Here is a 26,399-nt window from a genome sequence, read left to right on the forward strand (position 1 = left end):
AGTGTTTTCTGGTTTAATCCAAGTTTCAGTCAGTGCCAGCAGTTGTAATGAAAGATGGTTTGCATAAGAGGCAATAAAATCTGCTTTATTATCAGTTTTACTTTTTATTCGCTAATCGTAGCAGAACTGTTATATTCCAGTAATTTTACGGATCCAGCTCCTGTAGCGACAGACGTCCAAGAACTTTACAGGACTATGACACATAATGTCATGGCTACCTTTAAGCACTCCATACAGGACATCATCGCCCCCTTCCTTCACCATCATACTGCCTCCAGAATCCCCCTGTGTGAGTTTGTGCAGAAGAGAGAAGGAAAGAGACAGAGAGCAAAATTAATAATGACTTTTTCAGCACTTTATTGCTATAATGCTCAAGTGATAATTGGTCAGTCCCAGTAACTGTCCAGTTATCATTCAGACATTCTTACCTTGCAGGCGTCAACCATATTCTTAAATCCCTCAGCACAGAAAATCCGATCGTATGCATACGACCGCATACTGGGGTCTTTGTGGTGAAGGTAATCAGACATGTCCTGACAATCAGTTACTTCCAGACAGAGGTTCCCCTGTCGATAGAGGCAACTGGTGTCAAACTGATCAAAGCGGTCATAAGCAAGAAGTGCTTCTTTCAAGAATCTAAAGTGCAATATATATTTTCTGGTTTGTTTAGCACTTGTTTACTACATAATTTAATATTGGCTCCTTCATACTTTGGATTTCTTTAATGTTACAAAATTTAATTATTAAAAATTATAAAAATACATTTTTGTTTTAATGCATTTTCTCAGTGTCAGAAAAAAACTCACCCGTTTCATGACCTGCTTTTCTATTCACTTTAAAAAATCGTCCAGCAAACCGAACCTTGGTCTTTATTGGTGGAGTTCTGCAGTTAATGGGGTCGGGTAGTTTAATTGTTGGCAGTTTGAAAGGATTTTTCAGTTTCAGCAGCATGATGTCGTGTTCTCCATCACAGTCTGCATACTTGTGAGTCTCTTCAATCTCACCAATTTCTCTCTTTTCATTTTCTGGATGCTCATGCAATAGTGCAATCATGTTCCTAAAAGAAGTAAAAATGCTTTACTGTATGGTAATTAAGTAAAGTACCCTACTCAAACAGTGTAATGACATCAGTAAAAACTTAAAACAATTGAATGAATGAACCTTTATTGTCATTGCACATTGTACGTGTACAATTACACAACAAAATTGGTTACTTGACATCGAAGAAATAATATCACTGTGGAGTGTGATATGAAGTGATATACAGTGTGATAATTTTAAAGTCATGATACTCACGGCTTTTCACAGTGAGCAGCAGTCAGAACCCAGCGATCACTGATCAGAGATCCTCCACAGTGAATTTCACCCGAAAGTTTACCATCATCATCTGTATCAGTCAGAGCCACGTGGTGGGTACCTTCACTTTTTTCACAGGGTTCTCCGTTTATAACCCTTTTCTGAAGTTCTCCCCGTGAAGCATCTAAGAGAGGAGAGAAAGAAGCTGCTAACTTTAAAAACATCTAACAGGATCAACATTAAAAATAAATTGTAACGTAAAAACAAAATTTATACAGATGCAATTGTTGCAATACTGAACATCCAAAATTACTACTGAACAAATCAAATACTGACCAGTGATGGCATAGATATTTGAAAAAGTAATCTGGTTAATGATTCCTTCTTTCTTGGTCACATGACATAGCCTTCAGTAGCTCCTCCATTTCCGCTCTTTGTTGTGTTTTTACATGGATCTCCGTGGAAACGCGTGCCCAAAGTGTAATTACGGTGCGCGGCAGTGGACAAATATCTATTTTATTAAAGGCGAGGAGACGAAACTCAGAGATGTGCGTCCGGACGGGACTAAAATTACCGGAGGACCACAGAGTTCAGAGAAAAACAGTAGATAATTCAGCCTGTAATTTTCTCAGAGGGCGTCTGAGAAAAACACGTACATGATCGTTCGGGACGGGAATAAAATCACAGGACCTCCCATAAAAGAGAAAATTACCCCAGGACCCTGTGAGAAACTAATCCTTTCTGGATGGGCGCGAGTGTGAAATATTTTCTCTAATTATTATTCATCATTTATATAATTGAAAACTCTAAAGTTAATTACCCTTTTATAAACATTGACACGTCACATGATTAAACACCTGTCACACAGGTTTAAAATAAGCAATCAGAGCTTTAGCATCAAAGAGCTAAAGAGCTAAAGCCAGATTAGAGCAGGTAAACTGAAGCATCCATCATTCAGAGTTTCAGAAATGAGAACAGGTAAGAAGTCTACTCTCACTAGAAAACTGCAGTACTATATATAAATACAGGATCAGTGAGTACAGTATTACTGTGGACTGTTCTGTAAGACTGTAAAAATAAAGCATGTTTTAATTATTTAGGAAATTTATTCATACGCTGTGTGGTTGCTCAGTATTTACAGTATTTTACTACAGTTGTACAGTTAATTCTTTTCATTGCTAAATTCACTATGCTACGGGATAATTACTGCTGCCTGATCAGAGTAAACTGTGCTTGTGATGTGGATGAGATGAGATGCTCTGGCCAGATCAAAACGGATGCAGCATAGTTTTTTTTTTTTACTGTAACTGTATACAGTCAATTATTCTGTTGTTTTATATGTAGACCACTGAACATGCATCTGTGGGTTGGTTGGGATGTTCATTGTGTAAAGTGTTTTTCTGGGAAAATAAAATAGACCTTTGTACTGTGTATTTATTACTGTGTTCCGAGTAAAAAAAGCAATATTCTGAAAAATTTTACAACGCAATTATGTATGCACTGCCTGTAGTAGTGTAACATCGAGATGAAAGGACTAATTCATAATAGTAAATGGAGAATAAGTGTTTTTCATGCATCATAGTGTTTTACACTGAGCATATTAGTGTTCAACTGGTTCTTATACATGTCTAATTTGCATGTCTATTATTATTGCATGTGTATTATACATGTCTATTGTCAGGAATAAAAGGAATAAAATAGTAAAAAATAATAAATCAAAGAAATACTAATTTTATTTTTTATTTAATAAAAATAAAAAATAAAATTAATAAAATATATATCTTTTTTTAATTCAAGTAGTTCAGTTTGGTGGTTTGATGGCTTGTGATCATCCATCTTCCTCTTGATTATATTCCAGAGGCTTTTAATTTGGTAAAATCAAAGAAACTTATAATTTTTAAGTGATCTCATTTTTTTTTCCAAATAATGTAAATAAAGTACCTAATATTTGGACTCAGATACTCAAAATTTGACTTTCTACACTTACAATAAAAATATGATCTGAAAAGATGAAAAATGTTTCTGTATGTAATGAACTCACCTGCCAGCAGGAGGAGAAGGAGGAGAGATGAACGCTTCATCATGATCTTCTTCAGTGACAGAGAGCCCAAAGAGCCAACCTGAGACACTGCAGTTCAACTGAGCCGTTCCTGAGCTTTTAAACTCATTTTATCTGTAAATCTCTAACGCTCATGTAAAGCACCCCTGATACAACTGCTACCAAGTAAGTCATAATATAATTATGATAAGTGCCGTATAGTACATTCCATAATATATGTATAGTATAAGTATAGTGCTTTCCATAAGATCTGGGACAGAGACACAATTGTATATTTGATACAGTATGCTCTCTCTCAAAGTATTTTCCCCCTACAGATTTCTTTAGATTTTTAACATACATGGATTTTGCAATTTAACAAACATTTTAATATCGCTCTCCAGCCATATGACATTTTATATCTCATCCATGAATTCTATAAATAACAGTAATTATAAGACCAGCTCTAGTGACGGGATTAAACTGGGAAACTGGAAAAACTTGCTTTTAGCTACAGAGCACCAGCAAGCTGAAATTCACTACAGGAAACACTTAAATCACTATCAAAATCTCTAAATCATTTTATACTTTTAATATCTAACCACCTTCATTTGATTTTTTTTTTTACTCCGTTTATTTTGTTTATTTCGCCTTTTTATTTATCTAATTGTACATATTTACTTTTTAGCATTTTAATCTATTTTATTCATTTCATCTCTTCATTTGTTTTATTACTGGTTTTATTTTTGGCCTTCCATTTTTTGACCTTCCATTTTTTTTTGTCCTTTTATTTGTTGTTTATTAGTATTTTTTTATATACTTTTTTAAAATTATTATTATTTATTTATTTATTTATTTTAGTTCCATCAATTACCAATTAGCAATTGGTGTTATTTTATTCCTCTATTTTTTTATTATGTTTATATTTTATTATTCTAATTATTTATTTCTTTGTTTTATTGCTTTACATTTTAGCCTGTATGCATAATCTTATATTCTGAATTCAGAATTGTTTTCTTCTTAATTAAATCTTATATTGTTTCCTTGTTTATATAATTTAAACTTATTTTTCCTTTAATTTTGTAAAGGCTTTGCGTTGCATTGAAAATAAAGGTTACTCTCAGTTTATTCACTGAGTAATCAGTCCTGGGTGTTGTTAGAGAAATTGAACTCAGGTGTAATAAACCACACTAAAGGTATGTTTAAAATGGGGTGGGGGGGGACACTTTTTCACACAGAGCTGTGTGGGTTAGGATTTTTTTTCTCCCTTAATGAAAAAACGTTTATGAAGGAGAGGAAGATAGATGATCACAAGCCATCAAACCAAACTGAACTGCTTGTATAATTTTGCACCAGGAGTAAAGCAGCATAAAGTTATCCAAAAGCAGTGTGTAAGACTGGTGGAGGAGAACATGATGCCAAGATGCACCAAATATTTCAAAGTTCAAATTTCTGAACTCTTAAAAATGTATGAATATGAACTTCTTTGTTTTCTTTGCATTATTTGAGGTCTGAAAGCTCTGCATCTTTTTTGTTATTTCAGTCATTTCTCGTTTTCTGTAAATAAATGCTCTAAATGACGATTTTTTTATGTGTATTTTGGTAGAAATGTTGTCTGTAGTTTATAGAATAAAACACCAATGTTCATTTTACTCATGATCATAATATGATATATAATAGATTCATAATTTTAGTTTATACATTAATATGACTTCCTTGCTTAGGGTTCGGTTATGAAACTGGGACGTTGCACCAAACCCAGGAATTTTCCCCGCTCATTGTTCAGTTGACTGATGAATGAGTCTCCAGTGTTCATGCAAAACTCTGTTCAGCTTTTGCTGATAGTGAGAGCTACTTAACTGATCAAGCAGGTAAATTATATAGTAATTTTATTATTAATCAATCATGCTATTTAAGAAGGTACGCCATGTAAATGAAGTACGGTAGCGTCAAACTGTCACTTTAATATACTGCTGCATCCGCCACTGGAGATAAGCCTACCGTGCTGCTGGTTGGGGGGTGTTCTTGGGGCTAACATTTTACAATACTGTTACTGTCATAGTTAATAGGTAACTAAGCAGGAATTAAGCAGTTACTAATCAATAGTGTTGCATTAACACCTAATTATTTTACCAGGGAGTACTGAGTAATTACCAGACCTGTCAAGTCTCCCGTTTTGGCCGAGAAACTACCGTATTTTACTCCTCTTTCCCGCCATCCTCCCGTATTAGTATTTTCCCGTAAATTTCCCGTACTATATTACAATTAAAAAATATATATTATTGAGGAGACAGGGCACTGACCGCTCTGTGTCTCTTAACCAATCGTGGAGCCGGTTCAAGGAGAAAGTCCCGCCTTTCAGGAGAAACAGCCAATCAGTTTGCAAAGGAGAGTCAGTGTGGGGAAGCCCCGCCCTCCTCGCTGTGAGTTCAGGCAGCTAGTCGGAGCTGCTGATGTTAAAACAGATCTGGATATACAGCGATTTTTCTAAAAGAAAGTTAACGGTAGGCTAATCATGTAAACTGTGATGAGATTTTTCTGATAGCTGCTTAAAAATACTCGTCTCCGAAATAAAACACACAGATTAAACCTTTTAAAATAAAAAAATACAGCTTGTGACTCAGTTTAACTAGAAATGTGGAGAGGACCGAAATTAACTGAACTGATCAGGGGTGGAGTGATCAAAAGAAAGAAGTATTAATTAAAAATGATTAATTGTGTAGGCCCCTTAGGACTCATTTTTACTGATGGAATACATCTGGTCCATGTCCTTTTAGTAAAAGCTCATGATACTATTTTTAGGTCACCAACAGTCATTTTGCAGAATTTGTGCACCCTTTGTTCAATTTTAAATCCATTAAATAATTAAAAAATATATCTTATAAAAGAGTGCATTTATGAAAAAAAAGACATGAAATCTTAACTTTTTTTAAATATCTAGACAAGGGTTTTTAATTTGGCTGTATTAAAAGAATGACATATGTAGGAATGTCCACAACATTTCAGATTCTGATAATCTAATTGTAGTGTGTATTATTATAGTTATTGTAGATTTTTGTAAACCTGTCTTAAAATGTAAGGGATACTGAACCTTCGTTGGGCTGGTGGGACGACTTTAAGCGGACAGAGGAAAATATCCCTTATTTTTAAATCTAAAACTTGACAGGTATGGTAATTACTCAGTAGTTAGTACTGAACTAATGGACTTTCAGGAACTTAGGTCTTAAATGGGTTCAAATCGTATCTTGATGGCAGGGACTATTTTGTTGCACTGGGCAGATGTAATTCAGAGCGAATACCTTTGACATGTGGGATACCACAAGGGTCAATACTTGCACCCATTCTCTTTAACCTCTATATGCTCCCACTAGGCCAAATCCTGCAGGAAAATAAAATATATTTTAATATAGCTACACAGACGATACTCAGATTTTCATCTCCTGTGGGCAATTCATTTTCCCAAGGGGCACCATGAGAAATTGTCACAGTTTTAGAGGGCCAGACTAACACACTTAGCTTGATTCTGCTCAATACATATATATATATATACAGTGTAGCTACACTATCAGCTACACAACTTTACACAAACAAAAAAGCTTTTCAAAAGAGCAGCATCGTTTCATACAAACAAAATGCAATAAATGCATTTGTATGTTTGTTGTACGTCCGTTCCTTTTTTGTGTTTAAGTAAAATAAATCGAGCCTGTTTTGGGCTTGAACAAGTTCATTAAAGTCAGGCTGAAAATCTGATGTGGAAATGTGGAGGACAGCACACAATTGTGATCAAAACTATTTTATGAAGAATATATTTTGAATACATAAGAGAGAAATCTTTAAGAATTTAGTGGTGTGATATAATAACCCTTTTACACCTCAATGCAGCGCTGCAGTAAGTTTCAAGCTGTAATTTCACTTCTTTAAAAAGTTCAATAATCAAGGAAATCCTACCCAGTGTGCACTAAACAGGCTCGATCCAACACACATCTCTGATATGCTGGTGAAATTAAAGGCATATTTGAATGAAGTAAGTGACACCCGCTAGGAGTGGGCGATATGGCCCTAAAGCGATATCACAGTATTTCATGGCATTTTGAGATAACGATACTCTTGGCGATATGACAAAACACTGAATTAAAAAAAAAAAAAAAAAAAATATATATATATATATATATATATATATATATATATATATATATATAAAGAATACACTACTGCAACAAAAAGAAAATTAAATCGTATTATTGCATACAATGATATGATATGGGACACCCCTAACTGAGATATTGAAAAATACTATAATTTTATCAGATTTGTAACTGAATGTTATGATACCAATAATCTTAATAATGCACTCCAAATATCTCCATATATTCAGGATTAAAGTAAAATAAATGATACTGAACAGATATAATCTGTCTCTAGTAGATATATAATAGGAAATGAGAACAGTGTGAATTTTTCTTTTTGATAAAACAGCAAAAAAAAAAGTCGTACCCTGATGTATTATATATAATAATTAAGGGGTGGGTGATATGGCACAATAGGTGATATGGCACAATATCAAAAAAAAATAAAAATAAAAATACATGTTCAACCTTTTTTTAGTGTTTCCGTACTTTATTACTTTTGAAAGACCAACATATAAAACAGTAGTTTTACATAAAAGTGAAACATAATATTTCAATTTTGTTTTAGTTTTAGTTGTTGCAGGGGGTGGTTGCAAATATTTGAGGTGAATCGTTTTCCTATTATATGTTGATTACAGTAATTAAGGCAAGCAGATAAAGTTTCATACTGAAAAAAATATTTTTAACTATTTTTTTATCTTCAAACTTCATAACAGGAGGGTTAAGTAAAGCCAAGCTAAGTAAACAAACCTGTAAAAAAATGTTAAAGTCAAACAATAGAGAATAGTCTATTTAAAATCATAAATACATCAGGGCCTGTGATTACTCGAGACAAACCTATCCATTCTCGCGCTCCTGTCCTGCCTGACGTGACTGAATGATGCTCCAGTGCTCATGCAAAACTCTGTTCAGCTTTAACTGATAGTGAGAGCTTCTTAACTGATCATCGTGGTGCATTTCACAGTAATGTTATTATTGATCAGCCATGTTATAAAAAAAGGCACATGATTCTGCTGTTTCCCAAATTATCTCCTTTCTGTTCTGTTAATCAAAATGTATTGTGGCGTGTGAGATGAAAGATCTACACGAGGCAGCATGAGTCTTTTAGGCCGTTTTTTCAAAAGCACACAGTGAATGAAGCGAAAACACGCTTAAAACTGTGAAAAACTAAAATAGCTAATAAATGGACTTTACTCAAGTCCTCAAGTCCACTTTTTCTTGACTGTGCGAAGAAATCTGATCTTTATAGTCAGAGCACAAATTATGGGGGGATTGAGGGGTTCTGACCCCCCTAATTAAGACTTGAAAATGGGTACAAACAATAGTATTGCACCTGCACGACCCACTGCAGCTCTATGTGTAAGTAGCTGCTGTTTATCTTTTTAAAATATATGTAAGCCCCCAAACCACTAGGCCCATACAATACCACCCTCTAATAATTCCCAAAGCAATTAAACAAACAACACTACTGCCTAGGGGTAGTAGATAGTACCAATTGACTCGGTCCCCACTCAGGTTTGGATAAATAGTGGTGGATTACCCAAGGTGAAATAAGAGAAAGATGATGACGTTTCACAATGTGTCTTTATTAGAAAATCTTAAAAAAAAAAACAACTAGTTTGCTCATATGAATTGACCCAAAATCCACAATTGGCAGTGTTAATAAAGGAATTAATTGCCTGGTAGCTTGAACGTGGGAAAACTAGTAGTATAATACCCCAAAAGAAAATAAGCAAGAATTTACAAGAGTTTTAAGGGCTCAATTATAACCAAATACTTCAAAAAAATAATATAAATAAAATAGATAACACAACAAACTCAAAATCAAACAAATTCAAAATTAACTTAAAGAAAACACACTCCACCCCAAAAGAGAACCCTCACGACTTGTACCTCAGCTTAGTTAACACGAGATTATAATAATACCACCTCCCACCAGGCCCCACACTGTCCAACTGGTTCAATTGAATGTGATGCAATTTTAATTTAAAACAGAATTGGCACTCAAGTGAATTAACGTTTAATACCTTTAAAACCCAATCTTTAATATATTTTACTATTAAAAATTTCAAGGGGAAGGAAAGAACAATAATTAATTTTCACTGGCCAGGGATACTCCTATATTCTAAACATTCTATATATCTGCCTTGGAAGGGCTCCACTTCCCTTGTTACTGCTGTCCACTACTGGATGTTACTGCTGTATCTGGACTTCCACAATGCACACTGGCTCACCGGCATACACAGGGCTGCAGTTCACTACAAAATAGGCTCTTATTCCACACTGTATCTGGACTCCCACAATGTGTACCGGATTCACTGGTGCACAGCGGCTGACTTCTCCAGCCCTACCACACTCCAAACCAACCGAATGAAGTACCAAAAACGCTGCTCTGAAGTTTCAGCCCTCCGTGCTACCTGCAAATATCCCTGGCAGTGAGCCAAAAAGATCGCTGGGCAAGATCCCACGAGCCTTTTAAAAATGGCGGCTGCACGCTTCTAACCAAACGAGAGTTAAACAAAGTCTCACGAGACTTAAACCAAAGCCTGCAAGCCTTAAGACATTTGTAGTGCACTACCTCCCTCTACTGGAGAGCCTCAAGAGTACACTGCCAGCTTCACTCACCATAACCCCATTACAGGTTACATATATATATTTATTGTTTCAGTAAATCACTCAAATGGAGAGAACAGAGTGTTTGCATTTACCATTCTATTTTAAATTCTGCTAATTTATCATTCCACCTTACATTCTGCTAATTTACCATTCCATCCAAAATTCTGCAATCTGCCATTCCACCTTAAATTCTGTTAATTAACAATTCCTTTTTAAATTCTGATAATTTACCATTCCATCTTAAATTTTGATACTTTACCATTGCATCTTAAATTTAGCTAATTTACCATTCCACCTTTAATTCTGCTATGAAACAATTCTATCCTAAATTCTGATAAAGTACCATTCCATCTTAAATTCTGTTAATTTATCATTCTACCTTAAATTGTAATAATTTACCATTCCATCTTAAATTCTGGTAATTTATCATTCCACCTTAAATTCTAATAATTTACCATTCCATCTTAAATTCTGTTAATTTATCATTCCACCTTAAATTCTAAAAAATTACTTTCCACCTTAAATTCGGATAATTTATCATTCCACCTTAAATTCTAATCATTTACCATTCCACCTTAAATTTTGCCAATTTACCATTGCATCTTAAATTCTGATAATTTATAATTCCACCTTAAATTCTAATAATTTACTATTACATCTTAAATTCTGGTAATTTATCATTCCATCTTAAATTCGGATAAATTACCATTCCATCTTAAGTACTGCTAATTTACCATTCCACATTAAATTTTGCCAATTTACCATTCCATCTTAAATTCTAATAATTTATCATTCCATCCTAAATTCTGATAATTTATCATTCCATCTTAAATTCTGATAATTTATCATTCCATCTTAAATTCTGATAATTTATCATTCCACCTTAAATTCTGATAATTTATCATTCCATCTTAAATTCTGATAATTTATCATTCCACCTTAAATTCTGATAATTTATCATTCCATCTTAAATTCTGATAATTTATCATTCCACCTTAAATTCTGATAATTTACCATTCCATCTTAAATTCTGGTAATTTATAATTCCACCTTAAATTCTGCTAATTTATTTTTCCACCTTAAATTCTGCTAATTTACAATTCCATCTCAAATTCTGATAATTTATCATTCCAACTTAAATTCTAATAATTTACCATTCCACCTTAAATTCTAATAATTTACTATTCCATCTTAAATTCTGCTAATTTATCATTCCACCTTAAATTCTAATAAGTTACCATTCCACCTTAAATTCTAATAATTTACCATTCCATCTTAAATTCTGGTAATTTACTATTCCATCTTAAATTCTGGTAATTTATTATTCCATTTTAAATTCTGATCATTTATCATTCCACCTTAAATTCTAATAATTTACTTTTCCATCTTAAATTCTGGTAATTTATCATTCCACCTTAAATTCTAATAATTTACTATTCCACCTTAAATTCTGCTAATTTATCATCCCACCTTAAATTCTAATAATTTACCATTCCACCTTAAATTCTAATAATTTATCATCCCACCTTAAATCCTAATAATTTACCATTCCGTCTTAAATTCTAGAAATTTATCATTCCACCTTAAATTCTGCTAATTTACCATTCCATCTTAAATTCTAATAATTTACCATTCCATCTTAAATTCTAATAATTTACCATTCCGTCTTAAATTCTAATAATTTACCATTCCATCTTAAATTCTGATAATTTATCATTCCACCTTAAATTCTGCTATGGCGACACTTGAGGCGTTATAAATAAATCTCGCTCGCGGGCTCCCTCTAGCGGTTCACAGTAATTTTCTGATATAACGGGGGAGATAGGAGGAGAAGACCCACTTGAGAACGTCTTTTGGTTCGTCAAACGCTAGAGGGTGCTCTTTAGTAACTATTCTAAAATGAATGGGTTCCAAGGGAGCATTTAAGGAAAATCATAGTTTATTAAGGTTTAATAATTTTCATACTAAAAATTGTACCTGTTTTCTAAAGATAAAACTATGTTTAATGTTTCAGTTCCAAATAGATCACTTTTAAAGCTTTTAAACTCCAGTTATAAAGCTGTTTAACTTTCTGGCTGTGATTGATTAAATACTTGATTTTAAGTTTATTTTTATGACATTTTTAAACGCTCGACTCCATTGAAAATGAAGATTAACCGCAATGTATCGCCTTAGTAAAAATAAAGGTTGATCGAAGTTTATTTATATTTATATTTATTATATGTGAGCTGTTAACCAATGAATTGTTTGCTAAAAAAAACACCTCTTCTTTAAAAAAAATCTATTTTAATTTTATTTTATAACTAAATTAATAGATATTTACTTTATAATAACGTTCAGCTATAAATCATTTATAAGTTTTTAATTCCTAATTAACTAAACATGAATTAATCATGTACTCATATCTATAAATCATGCATAAATATATTAGTAATGATTCACAAGACACATACAAGTTATTATTTCATTCTTAACAAATGATTAACAAATGATGAATAGGTCAGGAATTCAGTTTTTATATATCAGTTACATACTTATAATAATCATAATTCATATGTAAATAGAATATTTACAAAGGAATGTAATGTTAAGGCCTTTTTAGCCAAACATACTTAATGAATAAAACATCTATAAACTTTGATTTTATAATTTATTTATCATGAACTAATCAAGTATTAAACAGTAATTTAGTAGCCTTGTGTGTGCTCTGGGTTCTGTTGTAGCTAATTATTTTTACATATTATTTTAATGATTATTTTAAGACAGATTTAGACAGGTATATGATGTTCGCATTCAAAGCAAGCTCCTAGCTCCTTCCTACCTGATGGACTTCATGCACAGCATTGTTGACCCAAAAACTTCAACTGCAGCTTATGTGGCTAAACGAACTTCCACTGAGCAGGAATCAAACACACTCAAGATTGAAGCATTTAAATGACCAGTAAACCAGTGTATTCGTCTGGGTGATCTTTTTCTCTCACAGTCTACCTACCTACTGTCAGGTGATGCTGAATTTCTCCCTAGGTGTGTGTGTGTGTGTGTGTGTGAGAGAGAGAGAGAGAGAGAGAGAGAGAGAGAGAGAGAGAGAGAGAGAGAGAGAGAGAGAATGCTTTATTCTGCTTGTCTGTGATGGACTGGTGGTCTGTCCAAGGGCTTACATGTCTTTTGCCCTATAAACACTGGCATAGACTTCAGTACCCCCCATCACCCAGAAGGATTAAGTTTATAAGAAGGTGATTAATACATATCTAAAAATCATTTATAAACTATACTTCTTTTGTTAAATCATTTATAAATGAATTGTTCAACATTTATAAAACATTTTGCAGCACCTAATCTAAAGTGTAAACTATACTGTATTTTCAGAACATACAAATATATAAAAAGGCCTATATATCATTTAATAAAACAGATTTAATGGTTAGGACTTAAATAACAATGTGAGTGTTAGTGAGGCTCTTCAGTCAGCACTTTTGCTGGTACTAATCGTGGACTGACACACACACATATACACACTTAATTTAACTTGCCATTTATTAAAACATGAATATGACTAAAAAGTTGTTACAATTTGTATCGCATGTGATATTAAACACAAAACTTCATCTGCTTATTAAAAAACATTCACAATTTGTTGCACAAATTAATTAATAAAATGTGATATACTGCATAACCTGAAATAACTATAACTTTTTTCATAAACCTTAAAACCATAAACCTAAAACCTTTTTAGATTGCTTGCTAGATTATTAGTTCTTGTGGAATTCAAATGTCCCATTTTATTCATGGATTTTTCCAAGGTCATGAATTAGTTGTCCTAGAGGGCCATTATGATGTTTTTTAGCTAGCCATTCATACCATTCTATTACAGTCAAGTGTTTTTTCAACAGCTCCTCTGACCGGTTACCTCTTAGCCTCCAAACAGTTTCCTTGTATGTTCTCCAGGCTCTCTCTATATGCTGGGTGTGAGCCCCTGTCTGAGCATCAACATATGAGACACTGTGATTCACTGTGTAATGTCTGTAGCCAAACTGAGGTAGAGCTTGCCGATATGCACGCCACTCATCGCTTAAGATAGTGGATCCCCTCCTGACATGTCGAGTGATGAGTGGCAAGAGTTCCCTTCTGGACCTTCGCTCGACTAAGCGAAGAACTGGCTTCCTTTGATTTGTGCCCCCAGCTTTCACACCCAGCATCCCAAACACCCACTTCCTCCTTCTTCATCCCCCTGCCATCCGTCCTCTTCCATACTAGATTAGATAAAAAGGAAAATTTTATACAATTGCCAGTACCTCCTGTTACAAAATATTATCTTGGCCAGTTTCTACTTTCTAGTTACAGAATAGCAGGCCAAGGCAAAATTCATATACAACACTTTTTTGCAATTTCATTTTCATTACTACATAATTAACACATTAACATTTAAGAATGATATTACTGAATAGCATAAAGCATAAGGCGTAAAAAAACACCATATTCCATGATAACAAACACAAGCTAACATAAAAATGTATACATTAGCATACATTATCCTAATTTTTTAGAAAATCCTGGTAGAAATGTTATTTCTAGGTACTTCCAAAGAACTGCAAATAAACTGTTGATGTGGCTGGATGAGCTGCTGATGAAGCTACTCTTAATAAATCTTAAAATTAATAGCTTAAGAAAATACCTGCAATGTATAAGTATTAATTACTACTAACAATATAAAAGAAAGAAAATAAATATAAAATGTATGTCAATTTAACATCAACATCATACAAAATATCAAGATACAATGACACCTGCCTTTCTTTTATGTCTGAAGTGACTCTCGTCTATAACAATGAACTGCCTGCGTCCTCCAATACGCTGTCCTTTTCTTCTTCTGAGTCTTTCCATTGACACCACGCAAGCTTCTCTCACCTTTTCGGCCATTTTTGACAGAGTTGCTGAACTTCCTGCTATTTCATCAGCTATCATGTCAATTTGGCGCAAATGCAGACCTTGAGAAAACCTGCAAGCACATAATAGTACCAACTCTTAAACTGTAACCTAAAAATACCTTACCAAATTAAAGTAATTTAGACTGGAATATAAAGCTCTGAATAAGAGTATTATTTAGTACTTAATAAATCTAAATGTGGGCTTAAAAAGTATATACATGAAACGTAAACTATACAGTACATGTAGCAGGCTGAGACATAGTAAACCTGTATGTGTAAGCTGCTTTCACCTGTACACAAATTCCATCCATTTGAAGAGAGACACTTTGGAATGACTAAACACAGAGTTGTGTCTGACAGATCTCTTCATTTACCTTCCTCTGTGGATAGCTCGTTGACACCTCCTGCAGGGATGGGAATTATATTGATGTGAATTTAGGTGTATTAATCTAACTTTTTTTTTTTTTTCAAATTATAATGTTCTGTTTAATTCCAACACTAATAAATTACTTTTTATTATAGAGCTAAGTGATGAAGCAAACATGGTTTTCCTGAGATTTGATATGATGGAACAGACAATGCAGTGCCACATTAAAAACATGTGCCTTAAAACATAACTTGCACATATGCAGGCACACATATAGATAACCATGTCATGTTTAGAAATGCTTGACAGAATAAAAAAAACGAATTTAATAATTTACGTCTTGAATGGTGTTAAAAGCATAACAGTACAAGGTTATAATTACTGAACAAGGCTTAATTTAGTTTTAGATAAAAAGCTAATCTTTACATTCTTTAGTGCACATTTGTTCAAGCACATTAGGTTAACTAAACGCATGATAATTATATGACAGCTTGACTTACCATTCATAGCAATCTGAGCAGTTGCTCTGTTTCAGCTTCATTCTGTGGTGACAGATACTGCATTTCCCCTTTTTCTGCAACAGTTTCTTCTTATGAAGCCACTTTATTAATTTTAAATGTTTTCTTTTTGATTTCTTTCCCTCGATCATTTTCCTTACTTTTCTCTCCAAATACATCATTTTGGCGCATTTATAACCGGATGACTGTCAGTTAAACGTGTCTAACTTGCATGTACAGGATTCAGCCAGAGAATCTCTAATAGAGGGGAGAACACCCACTTGAGAATCACTTCTGTGTTTATTTGACCACCAGAGGCGCTCCCGAGTGAGTCCAAAACGAATTGGTTTGTATGGAGAAATAGAGCAAAATCAGAGTTTATAAATATTTAATACTTCTTATACTGAAAAAAATACTAATGTCTTCAATAAGTAACATGCTGTTTTCTTAAATTAAGAGAATATACTGACCAAATGAATAGTTACTATTTTTATTTTGAGGTTTTAGCCTTTAGCTCCATTCACCCCCATTCATCCAGAACTCACTCGCGGGCTCCCTCTAGAGGTTGTCTGTGATTTTCTAGTGCGGAGAAGATAGGAAGTAGGTAGGCTCTCCATAAACTGGCTTTGATTCAGTCTTATTTCACGATTTATTATAAATTATTTATATATTATTTATATAAAGCTTGCTTATTAAATATTTATTTGGCTTATTTAGCTTAAACAACTACTTTGAATTACGTTTTGTGTATGTATAACATATATATATATATATATATATATATATATATATATATATATATATATATATATATATATATATATATATATATATATATATATATATATATATATATTCACGTATGTATCGTTTATTTACTATTAAAACTGTCAGGTGGAACTTTGTAATATGGGTTGAGTTAATTAAGGGGGGCACCAGGGGGGCCACTAATAACGCCGCCGCTGCTGCAGGGAGAAGTACGAGGCTGAAGTTGGTTTGATATTCGCAGCTCCAGATTCGTTTGGCTCGATATTCGCAGCCTCGTATTCCCCGGCTGAAGTTGGTTTGATATTCGCAGCTGCCGCTTCACTGAACCACCGTGAACTAAAGGGAGCGTTCACAAACACCCGCTGTTTATATTAAACACCCCACAGATCAACACTGAAGGAGATAGAATGAAGAAAAGCAGTACAGCTGTTTATTAACAATGTAAATATACAATATATTATTAAATATAATTTTGTATATTGTAAAATATTTATTTTAATTACTGAATTTATAATTATATATTACAATAAATAATTAAATATATATTTAATAAAATTATATTTTAAAAGCCATTGCGCTCAAAAAATATGAGGCAGATGTTCAAGTGTGATTTTGAAGAACTTTTTCATGTTGGGCCAGACCAAATACACATGATCTGAAGAGTACTAGTCTTCTTCTTTAAGGAAAACCTGGAATTAGCCTGGCCCGAGCTGATTTTATACTTTAAAATGAACTGGCAAACTTTGAAAGACTTTTTCATCTTGGGCCAGAACACATACACATCAGATGAAGAGAACTACTCTCCCACTTTGAGGAAAACCTGGAATTAGCCTGGCCCGAGCTGATTTTATACTTTAAAATGAACTGGCAACATAGCATACCAATCCATAATGCACAATTTTTTTTATGTAAAGCTGATGTTCTAGTGTGATTTTGAAGGACTTTTTAATCTTGGGCCAGACCAAATACACATGATCTGAAGAGTACTAGTCTTCTACTTTAGGGAAAGCCTGGAATTAGCCTGGCCCAAGCTGATTTTATACTTTAAAATTAACTGGCAACATGGCCTACCGATCCATAATGCACAAAAAAATTGAATATAAAGCTGATGTTCTAGTGTGATTTTGAAGGACTTTTTAATCTTGGGCCAGACCAAATACACATGATCTAAAGAGTACTAGTCTTCTGCTTTAAGGAAAACCTGGAATTAGCCTGGCCCGAGCTGATTTTATACTTTAAAATTAACTGGCAACATGGCCTACCGATCCATATTGCACAATTGTTTTTATGTAAAGCTGATGTTCTAGTGTGATTTTGAAGGACTTTTTAATCTTGGGCCAGACCAAATACACATGATCTAAAGAGTACTAGTCTTCTACTTTAGGGAAAGCCTGGAATTAGCCTGGCCCAAGCTGATTTTATACTTTAAAATTAACTGGCAACATGGCCTACCGATCCATAATGCACAAAAAAATTGAATATAAAGCTGATGTTCTAGTGTGATTTTGAAGGACTTTTTAATCTTGGGCCAGAACAAATACACATGATCTAAAGAGTACTAGTCTTCTACATTAAGGAAAACCTTGAAATAGCTTGGCCCAAGCTGATTTTATACTTTAAAATGAACTGGCAACATGGAATACCGATCCATAATGCACAATTTTTTTATGTAAAGCTGATGTTCCAGTGTGATTTTGAAGGACTTTTTCATATTGTGCCAGACCAAATACACATGATCTAAAGAGTACTAGTCTTCTACTTTAGGGAAAGCCTGGAATTAGCCTGGCCCAAGCTGATTTTATACTTTAAAATTAACTGGCAACATGGCATACCGATCCATAAGGCACAAAAAAGTTTAATTTAAAGCTGATGTTCTAGTGTGATTTTGAAGGACTTTTTAATCTTGGGCCAGACCAAATACACATGATCTAAAGAGTACTAGTCTTTTACTTTAAGGAAAACCTGGAAATAGCCTGGCCCAAGCTGATTTTATACTTTAAAATGAACTGGCAACATGGAATACCGATCCATATTGCACAATTGTTTTTATGTAAAGCTGATGTTCTAGTGTGATTTTGAAGGACTTTTTAATCTTGGGCCAGAACAAATACACATGATCTAAAGAGTACTAGTCTTCTACTTTAGGGAAAGCCTGGAATTAGCCTGGCCCAAGCTGATTTTATACTTTAAAATTAACTGGCAACATGTAACAACGATCCATAATGCACAAAGAAATTGAATATAAAGCTGATTTTCTAGTGTGATTTTGAAGGACTTTTTAATCTTGGGCCAGAACAAATACACATGATCTGAAGAGAACTAGTCTTCTACTTTAAGGAAAACCTGGAATTAGCCTGGCCCGAGCTGATTTTATACTTTAAAATGAACTGGCAACATAGCATACCGATCCATAATGCACAATTTTTTTTATGTAAAGCTGATGTTCCAGTGTGATTTTGAAGCACTTTTTCATATTGGGCCAGACCAAATACACATGATCTAAAGAGTACTAGTCTTCTACTTTAGGGAAAGCCTGGAATTAGCCTGGCCCAAGCTGATTTTATACTTTAAAATTAACTGGCAACATGGCCTACCGATCCATAATGCACAAAAAAATTGAATATAAAGCTGATGTTCTAGTGTGATTTTGAAGGACTTTTTAATCTTGGGCCAGACCAAATACACATGATCTAAAGAGTACTAGTCTTCTACTTTAAGGAAAACCTGGAATTAGCCTGGCCCGAGCTGATTTTATACTTTAAAATTAACTGGCAACATGGCCTACCGATCCATAATGCACAAAAAATTGAATATAAAGCTGATGTTCTAGTGTGATTTTGAAGGACTTTTTAATCTTGGGCCAGACCAAATACACATGATCTAAAGAGTACTAGTCTTCTACTTTAAGGAAAACCTGGAAATAGCCTGGCCCAAGCTGATTTTATACTTTAAAATGAACTGGCAACATAGCATACCGATCCATAATGCACAATTTTTTTTATGTAAAGCTGATGTTCTAGTGTGATTTTGAAGGACTTTTTAATCTTGGGCCAGAACAAATACACATGATCTGAAGAGTACTAGTCTTCTACTTTAAGAAAAACCTGGAATTAGCCTGGCCCAAGCTGATTTTATACTTTAAAATGAACTGGCAACATAGCATACCGATCCATAATGCACAATTTTGTTTATGTAAAGCTGATGTTCCAGTGTGATTTTGAAGGACTTTTTAATCTTGGGCCAGAACAAATACACATGATCTAAAGAGTACTAGTCTTCTACATTAAGGAAAACCTTGAAATAGCTTGGCCCAAGCTGATTTTATACTTTAAAATGAACTGGCAACATGGAATACCGATCCATAATGCACAATTTTTTTATGTAAAGCTGATGTTCCAGTGTGATTTTGAAGGACTTTTTCTTATTGTGCCAGACCAAATACACATGATCTAAAGAGTACTAGTCTTCTACTTTAGGGAAAGCCTGGAATTAGCCTGGCCCAAGCTGATTTTATACTTTAAAATTAACTGGCAACATGGCCTACCGATCCATAAGGCACAAAAAAGTTTAGTTTAAAGCTGATGTTCTAGTGTGATTTTGAAGGACTTTTTAATCTTGGGCCAGACCAAATACACATGATCTAAAGAGTACTAGTCTTCTACTTTAAGGAAAACCTGGAAATAGCCTGGCCCAAGCTGATTTTATACTTTAAAATGAACTGGCAACATGGAATACCGATCCATATTGCACAATTGTTTTTATGTAAAGCTGATGTTCTAGTGTGATTTTGAAGGACTTTTTAATCTTGGGCCAGAACAAATACACATGATCTAAAGAGGACTAGTCTTCTACTTTAGGGAAAGCCTGGAATTAGCCTGGCCCAAGCTGATTTTATACTTTAAAATTAACTGGAAACATGTAACAACGATCCATAATGCACAAAAAAATGGAATATAAAGCTGATGTTCTAGTGTGATTTTGAAGGACTTTTTAATCTTGGGCCAGAACAAATACACATGATCTGAAGAGAACTAGTCTTCTACTTTAAGGAAAACCTGGAATTAGCCTGGCCCGAGCTGATTTTATACTTTAAAATGAACTGGCAACATAGCATACCGATCCATAATGCACAATTTTGTTTATGTAAAGCTGATGTTCCAGTGTGATTTTGAAGGACTTTTTCATATTGGGCCAGACCAAATACACATGATCTAAAGAGTACTAGTCTTCTACTTTAAGGAAATTTTGGGATTTGCCTGGCCCGAGCTGATTTTAGACTGCACAATTAATTGGCAACATGGCAGCACAAAAAAAATATTATTTAAAGCTGATATTCCAGTATGATTTTGGACTTTTTTTTCAGACCAAATACACATCAGATGAAGAGTTCTGGTATTCTCAAAATCAATGCTTTATATTCATTATTTCTGTGCAAAATGGCTTTCATGTCATGTTGCCAATTCATTTTAAAGGATAAAATCAGCTCGGGCCAGAATAATTCCAGGTTTTCCTTAAAGTAGAAGACTAGTTCTCTTCAGATCATGTGTATTTGTTCTGGCCCAAGATTAAAAAGTCCTTCAAAATCACACTAGAACATCAGCTTTATATTCAATTTCTTTGTGCATTATGGATCGTTATTCCATGTTGCCAGTTCATTTTAAAGTATAAAATCAGCTTGGGCCAGGCTAATTCCAGGATTTCCCTAAAGTAGAAGACTAGTACTCTTTAGATCATGTGTATTTGGTCTGGCCCAACATGAAAAAAACCTTCAAAATCACACTGGAACATCAGCTTTACATAAAAAAAATTGTGCATTATGGATCGGTATGCTATGTTGCCAGTTCATTTTAAAGTATAAAATCAGCTCGGGCCAGGCTAATTCCAGGTTTTCCTTAAAGTAGAAGACTAGTTCTCTTCAGATCATGTGTATTTGTTCTGGCCCAAGATTAAAAAGTCCTTCAAAATCACACTAGAACATCAGCTTTATATTCAATTTTTTTGTGCATTATGGATCGGTAGGCCATGTTGCCAGTTCATTTTAAAGTATAAAATCAGCTTGGGCCAGGCTAATTCCAGGATTTCCCTAAAGTAGAAGACTAGTACTCTTTAGATCATGTGTATGTGTTCTGGCCAAAGATTAAAAAGTCCTTCAAAATCACACTAGAACATCAGCTTTACATAAAAACAATTGTGCAATATGGATCGGTATTCCATGTTGCCAGTTCATTTTAAAGTATAAAATCAGCTTGGGCCAGGCTATTTCCAGGTTTTCCTTAAAGTAGAAGACTAGTACTCTTTAGATCATGTGTATTTGGTCTGGCCCAAGATTAAAAAGTCCTTCAAAATCACACTAGAACATCAGCTTTATATTCAATTTTTTTGTGCATTATGGATCGGTAGGCCATGTTGCCAGTTAATTTTAAAGTATAAAATCAGCTTGGGCCAGGCTAATTCCAGGTTTTCCTTAAAGTAGAAGACTAGTACTCTTTAGATCATGTGTATTTGGTCTGGCCCAATATGAAAAAGTCCTTCAAAATCACACTGGAACATCAGCTTTACATAAAAAAAATTGTGCATTATGGATCGGTATGCTATGTTGCCAGTTCATTTTAAAGTATAAAATCAGCTCGGGCCAGGCTAATTCCAGGTTTTCCTTAAAGTAGAAGACTAGTTCTCTTCAGATCATGTGTATTTGTTCTGGCCCAAGATTAAAAAGTCCTTCAAAATCACACTAGAACATCAGCTTTATATTCAATTTCTTTGTGCATTATGGATCGTTATTCCATGTTGCCAGTTCATTTTAAAGTATAAAATCAGCTTGGGCCAGGCTAATTCCAGGCTTTCCCTAAAGTAGAAGACTAGTACTCTTTAGATCATGTGTATTTGTTCTGGCCCAAGATGAAAAAGTCCTTCAAAATCACACTGGAACATCAGCTTTACATAAAAAAATTGTGCATTATGGATCGGTATTCCATGTTGCCAGTTCATTTTAAAGTATAAAATCAGCTTGGGCCAAGCTATTTCCAGGTTTTCCTTAAAGTAGAAGACTAGTTCTCTTCAGATCATGTGTATTTGGTCTGGCCCAAGATTAAAAAGTCCTTCAAAATCACACTAGAACATCAGCTTTAAATTAAACTTTTTTCTGCCTTATGGATCGGTATGCCATGTTGCCAGTTAATTTTAAAGTATAAAATCAGCTTGGGCCAGGCTAATTCCAGGCTTTCCCTAAAGTTGAAGACTAGTACTCTTTAGATCATGTGTATTTGGTCTGGCCCAAGATGAAAAAGTCCTTCAAAATTACACTAGAACATCAGCTTTACATAAAAAAAATTGTGCATTATGGATTGGTATGCTATGTTGCCAGTTCATTTTAAAGTATAAAATCAGCTTGGGCCAGGCTAATTCCAGGTTTTTCTTAAAGTAGAAGACTAGTACTCTTCAGATCATGTGTATTTGGTCTGGCCCAAGATGAAAAAGTCCTTCAAAATCACACTAGAACATCAGCTTTACATAAAAAAAATTGTGCATTATGGATCGGTATGCTATGTTGCCAGTTCATTTTAAAGTATAAAATCAGCTCGGGCCAGGCTAATTCCAGGTTTTCCTTAAAGTAGAAGACTAGTTCTCTTCAGATCATGTGTATTTGTTCTGGCCCAAGATTAAAAAGTCCTTTAAAATCACACTAGAACATCAGCTTTAAATTAAACTTTTTTTGTGCCTTATGGATCGGTATGCCATGTTGCCAGTTAATTTTAAAGTATAAAATCAGCTTGGGCCAGGCTAATTCCAGGTTTTCCTTAAAGTAGAAGACTAGTACTCTTCAGATCATGTGTATTTGTTCTGGCCCAAGATTACAAAGTCCTTCAAAATCACACTGGAACATCAGCTTTACATAAAAAAAATTGTGCTTTATGGATCGGTATTCCATGTTGCCAGTTCATTTTAAAGTATAAAATCAGCTTGGGCCAGGCTAATTCCAGGCTTTCCTTAAAGTAGAAGACTAGTACTCTTTAGATCATGTGTACTTGGTCTGGCCCAAGATTAAAAAGTCCTTCAAAATCACACTAGAACATCAGCTTTATATTCAATTTCTTTGTGCATTATGGATCGGTAGGCCATGTTGCCAGTTAATTTTAAAGTATAAAATCAGCTCGGGCCAGGCTAATTCCAGGTTTTCCTTAAAGTAGAAGACTAGTACTCTTCAGATCATGTGTATTTGGTCTGGCCCAAGATTACAAAGTCCTTCAAAATCACACTGGAACATCAGCTTTACATAAAAAAAATTGTGCATTATGGATTGGTATGCTATGTTGCCAGTTCATTTTAAAGTATAAAATCAGCTTGGGCCAGGCTAATTCCAGGTTTTCCTTAAAGTAGAAGACTAGTTCTCTTTAGATCATGTGTATTTGTTCTGGCCCAAGATTAAAAAGTCCTTCAAAATCACACTAGAACATCAGCTTTAAATTAAACTTTTTTGTGCCTTATGGATCGGTATGCCATGTTGCCAGTTAATTTTAAAGTATAAAATCAGCTCGGGCCAGGCTAATTCCAGGTTTTTCTTAAAGTAGAAGACTAGTTCTCTTCAGATCATGTGTATTTGTTCTGGCCCAAGATTAAAAAGTCCTTCAAAATCACACTAGAACATCAGCTTTATATTCAATTTTTTGTGCATTATGGATCGGTAGGCCATGTTGCCAGTTAATTTTAAAGTATAAAATCAGCTCGGGCCAGGCTAATTCCAGGTTTTCCTTAAAGTAGAAGACTAGTACTCTTTAGATCATGTGTATTTGGTCTGGCCCAAGATTAAAAAGTCCTTCAAAATCACACTAGAACATCAGCTTTATATTCAATTTTTTTGTGCATTATGGATCGGTAGGCCATGTTGCCAGTTAATTTTAAAGTATAAAATCAGCTTGGGCCAGGCTAATTCCAGGCTTTCCCTAAAGTAGAAGGCTAGTACTCTTTAGATCATGTGTATTTGGTCTGGCCCAATATGAAAAAGTCCTTCAAAATCACACTGGAACATCAGCTTTACATAAAAAAAATTGTGCATTATGGATCGGTATGCTATGTTGCCAGTTCATTTTAAAGTATAAAATCAGCTCGGGCCAGGCTAATTCCAGGTTTTCCTTAAAGTAGAAGACTAGTTCTCTTCAGATCATGTGTATTTGTTCTGGCCCAAGATTAAAAAGTCCTTTAAAATCACACTAGAACATCAGCTTTAAATTAAACTTTTTTGTGCCTTATGGATCGGTATGCCATGTTGCCAGTTAATTTTAAAGTATAAAATCAGCTCGGGCCAGGCTAATTCCAGGTTTTCCTTAAAGTAGAAGACTAGTACTCTTCAGATCATGTGTATTTGTTCTGGCCCAAGATTACAAAGTCCTTCAAAATCACACTGGAACATCAGCTTTACATAAAAAAAATTGTGCTTTATGGATCGGTATTCCATGTTGCCAGTTCATTTTAAAGTATAAAATCAGCTTGGGCCAGGCTAATTCCAGGTTTTCCTTAAAGTAGAAGACTAGTACTCTTTAGATCATGTGTATTTGTTCTGGCCCAAGATTAAAAAGTCCTTCAAAATCACACTAGAACATCAGCTTTAAATTAAACTTTTTTGTGCCTTATGGATCGGTATGCCATGTTGCCAGTTAATTTTAAAGTATAAAATCAGCTCGGGCCAGGCTAATTCCAGGTTTTTCTTAAAGTAGAAGACTAGTTCTCTTCAGATCATGTGTATTTGTTCTGGCCCAAGATTAAAAAGTCCTTCAAAATCACACTAGAACATCAGCTTTACATAAAAAAAATTGTGCATTATGGATCGGTATGCTATGTTGCCAGTTCATTTTAAAGTATAAAATCAGCTCGGGCCAGGCTAATTCCAGGTTTTCCTTAAAGTAGAAGACTAGTTCTCTTCAGATCATGTGTATTTGTTCTGGCCCAAGATTAAAAAGTCATTTAAAATCACACTAGAACATCAGCTTTAAATTAAACTTTTTTGTGCCTTATGGATCGGTATGCCATGTTGCCAGTTAATTTTAAAGTATAAAATCAGCTCGGGCCAGGCTAATTCCAGGTTTTCCTTAAAGTAGAAGACTAGTACTCTTCAGATCATGTGTATTTGTTCTGGCCCAAGATTACAAAGTCCTTCAAAATCACACTGGAACATCAGCTTTACATAAAAAAAATTGTGCTTTATGGATCGGTATTCCATGTTGCCAGTTCATTTTAAAGTATAAAATCAGCTTGGGCCAGGCTAATTCCAGGTTTTCCTTAAAGTAGAAGACTAGTACTCTTTAGATCATGTGTATTTGTTCTGGCCCAAGATTAAAAAGTCCTTCAAAATCACACTAGAACATCAGCTTTAAATTAAACTTTTTTGTGCCTTATGGATCGGTATGCCATGTTGCCAGTTAATTTTAAAGTATAAAATCAGCTCGGGCCAGGCTAATTCCAGGTTTTTCTTAAAGTAGAAGACTAGTTCTCTTCAGATCATGTGTATTTGTTCTGGCCCAAGATTAAAAAGTCCTTCAAAATCACACTAGAACATCAGCTTTACATAAAAAAAATTGTGCATTATGGATCGGTATGCTATGTTGCCAGTTCATTTTAAAGTATAAAATCAGCTCGGGCCAGGCTAATTCCAGGTTTTCCTTAAAGTAGAAGACTAGTTCTCTTCAGATCATGTGTATTTGTTCTGGCCCAAGATTAAAAAGTCCTTTAAAATCACACTAGAACATCAGCTTTAAATTAAACTTTTTTGTG

The 26,399-nt window shown here is 34.2% G+C and overlaps 1 protein-coding gene across 1 annotated transcript; it reads right to left on the minus strand.

Moving 5' to 3' along the window:
* Positions 1 to 129: 129 nt before the first annotated feature.
* Positions 130 to 3,377, minus strand: LOC111190941 (kallikrein-6-like). The gene is made up of 5 exons (XM_022664694.2): positions 3,338 to 3,377; positions 1,297 to 1,480; positions 862 to 1,057; positions 429 to 566; positions 130 to 285 (listed from the first exon to the last, which is right to left on the minus strand). Exons 1-5 carry the CDS (start codon positions 3,375 to 3,377, stop codon positions 130 to 132), a joined length of 714 nt encoding a protein of 237 aa, XP_022520415.2.
* Between the last annotated feature and the right edge of the window lie 23,022 nt (positions 3,378 to 26,399).

The sequence above is a fragment of the Astyanax mexicanus genome, chromosome 22, assembly GCF_023375975.1.
Source record: "Astyanax mexicanus isolate ESR-SI-001 chromosome 22, AstMex3_surface, whole genome shotgun sequence".
NCBI lineage: Eukaryota > Metazoa > Chordata > Actinopteri > Characiformes > Acestrorhamphidae > Astyanax > Astyanax mexicanus.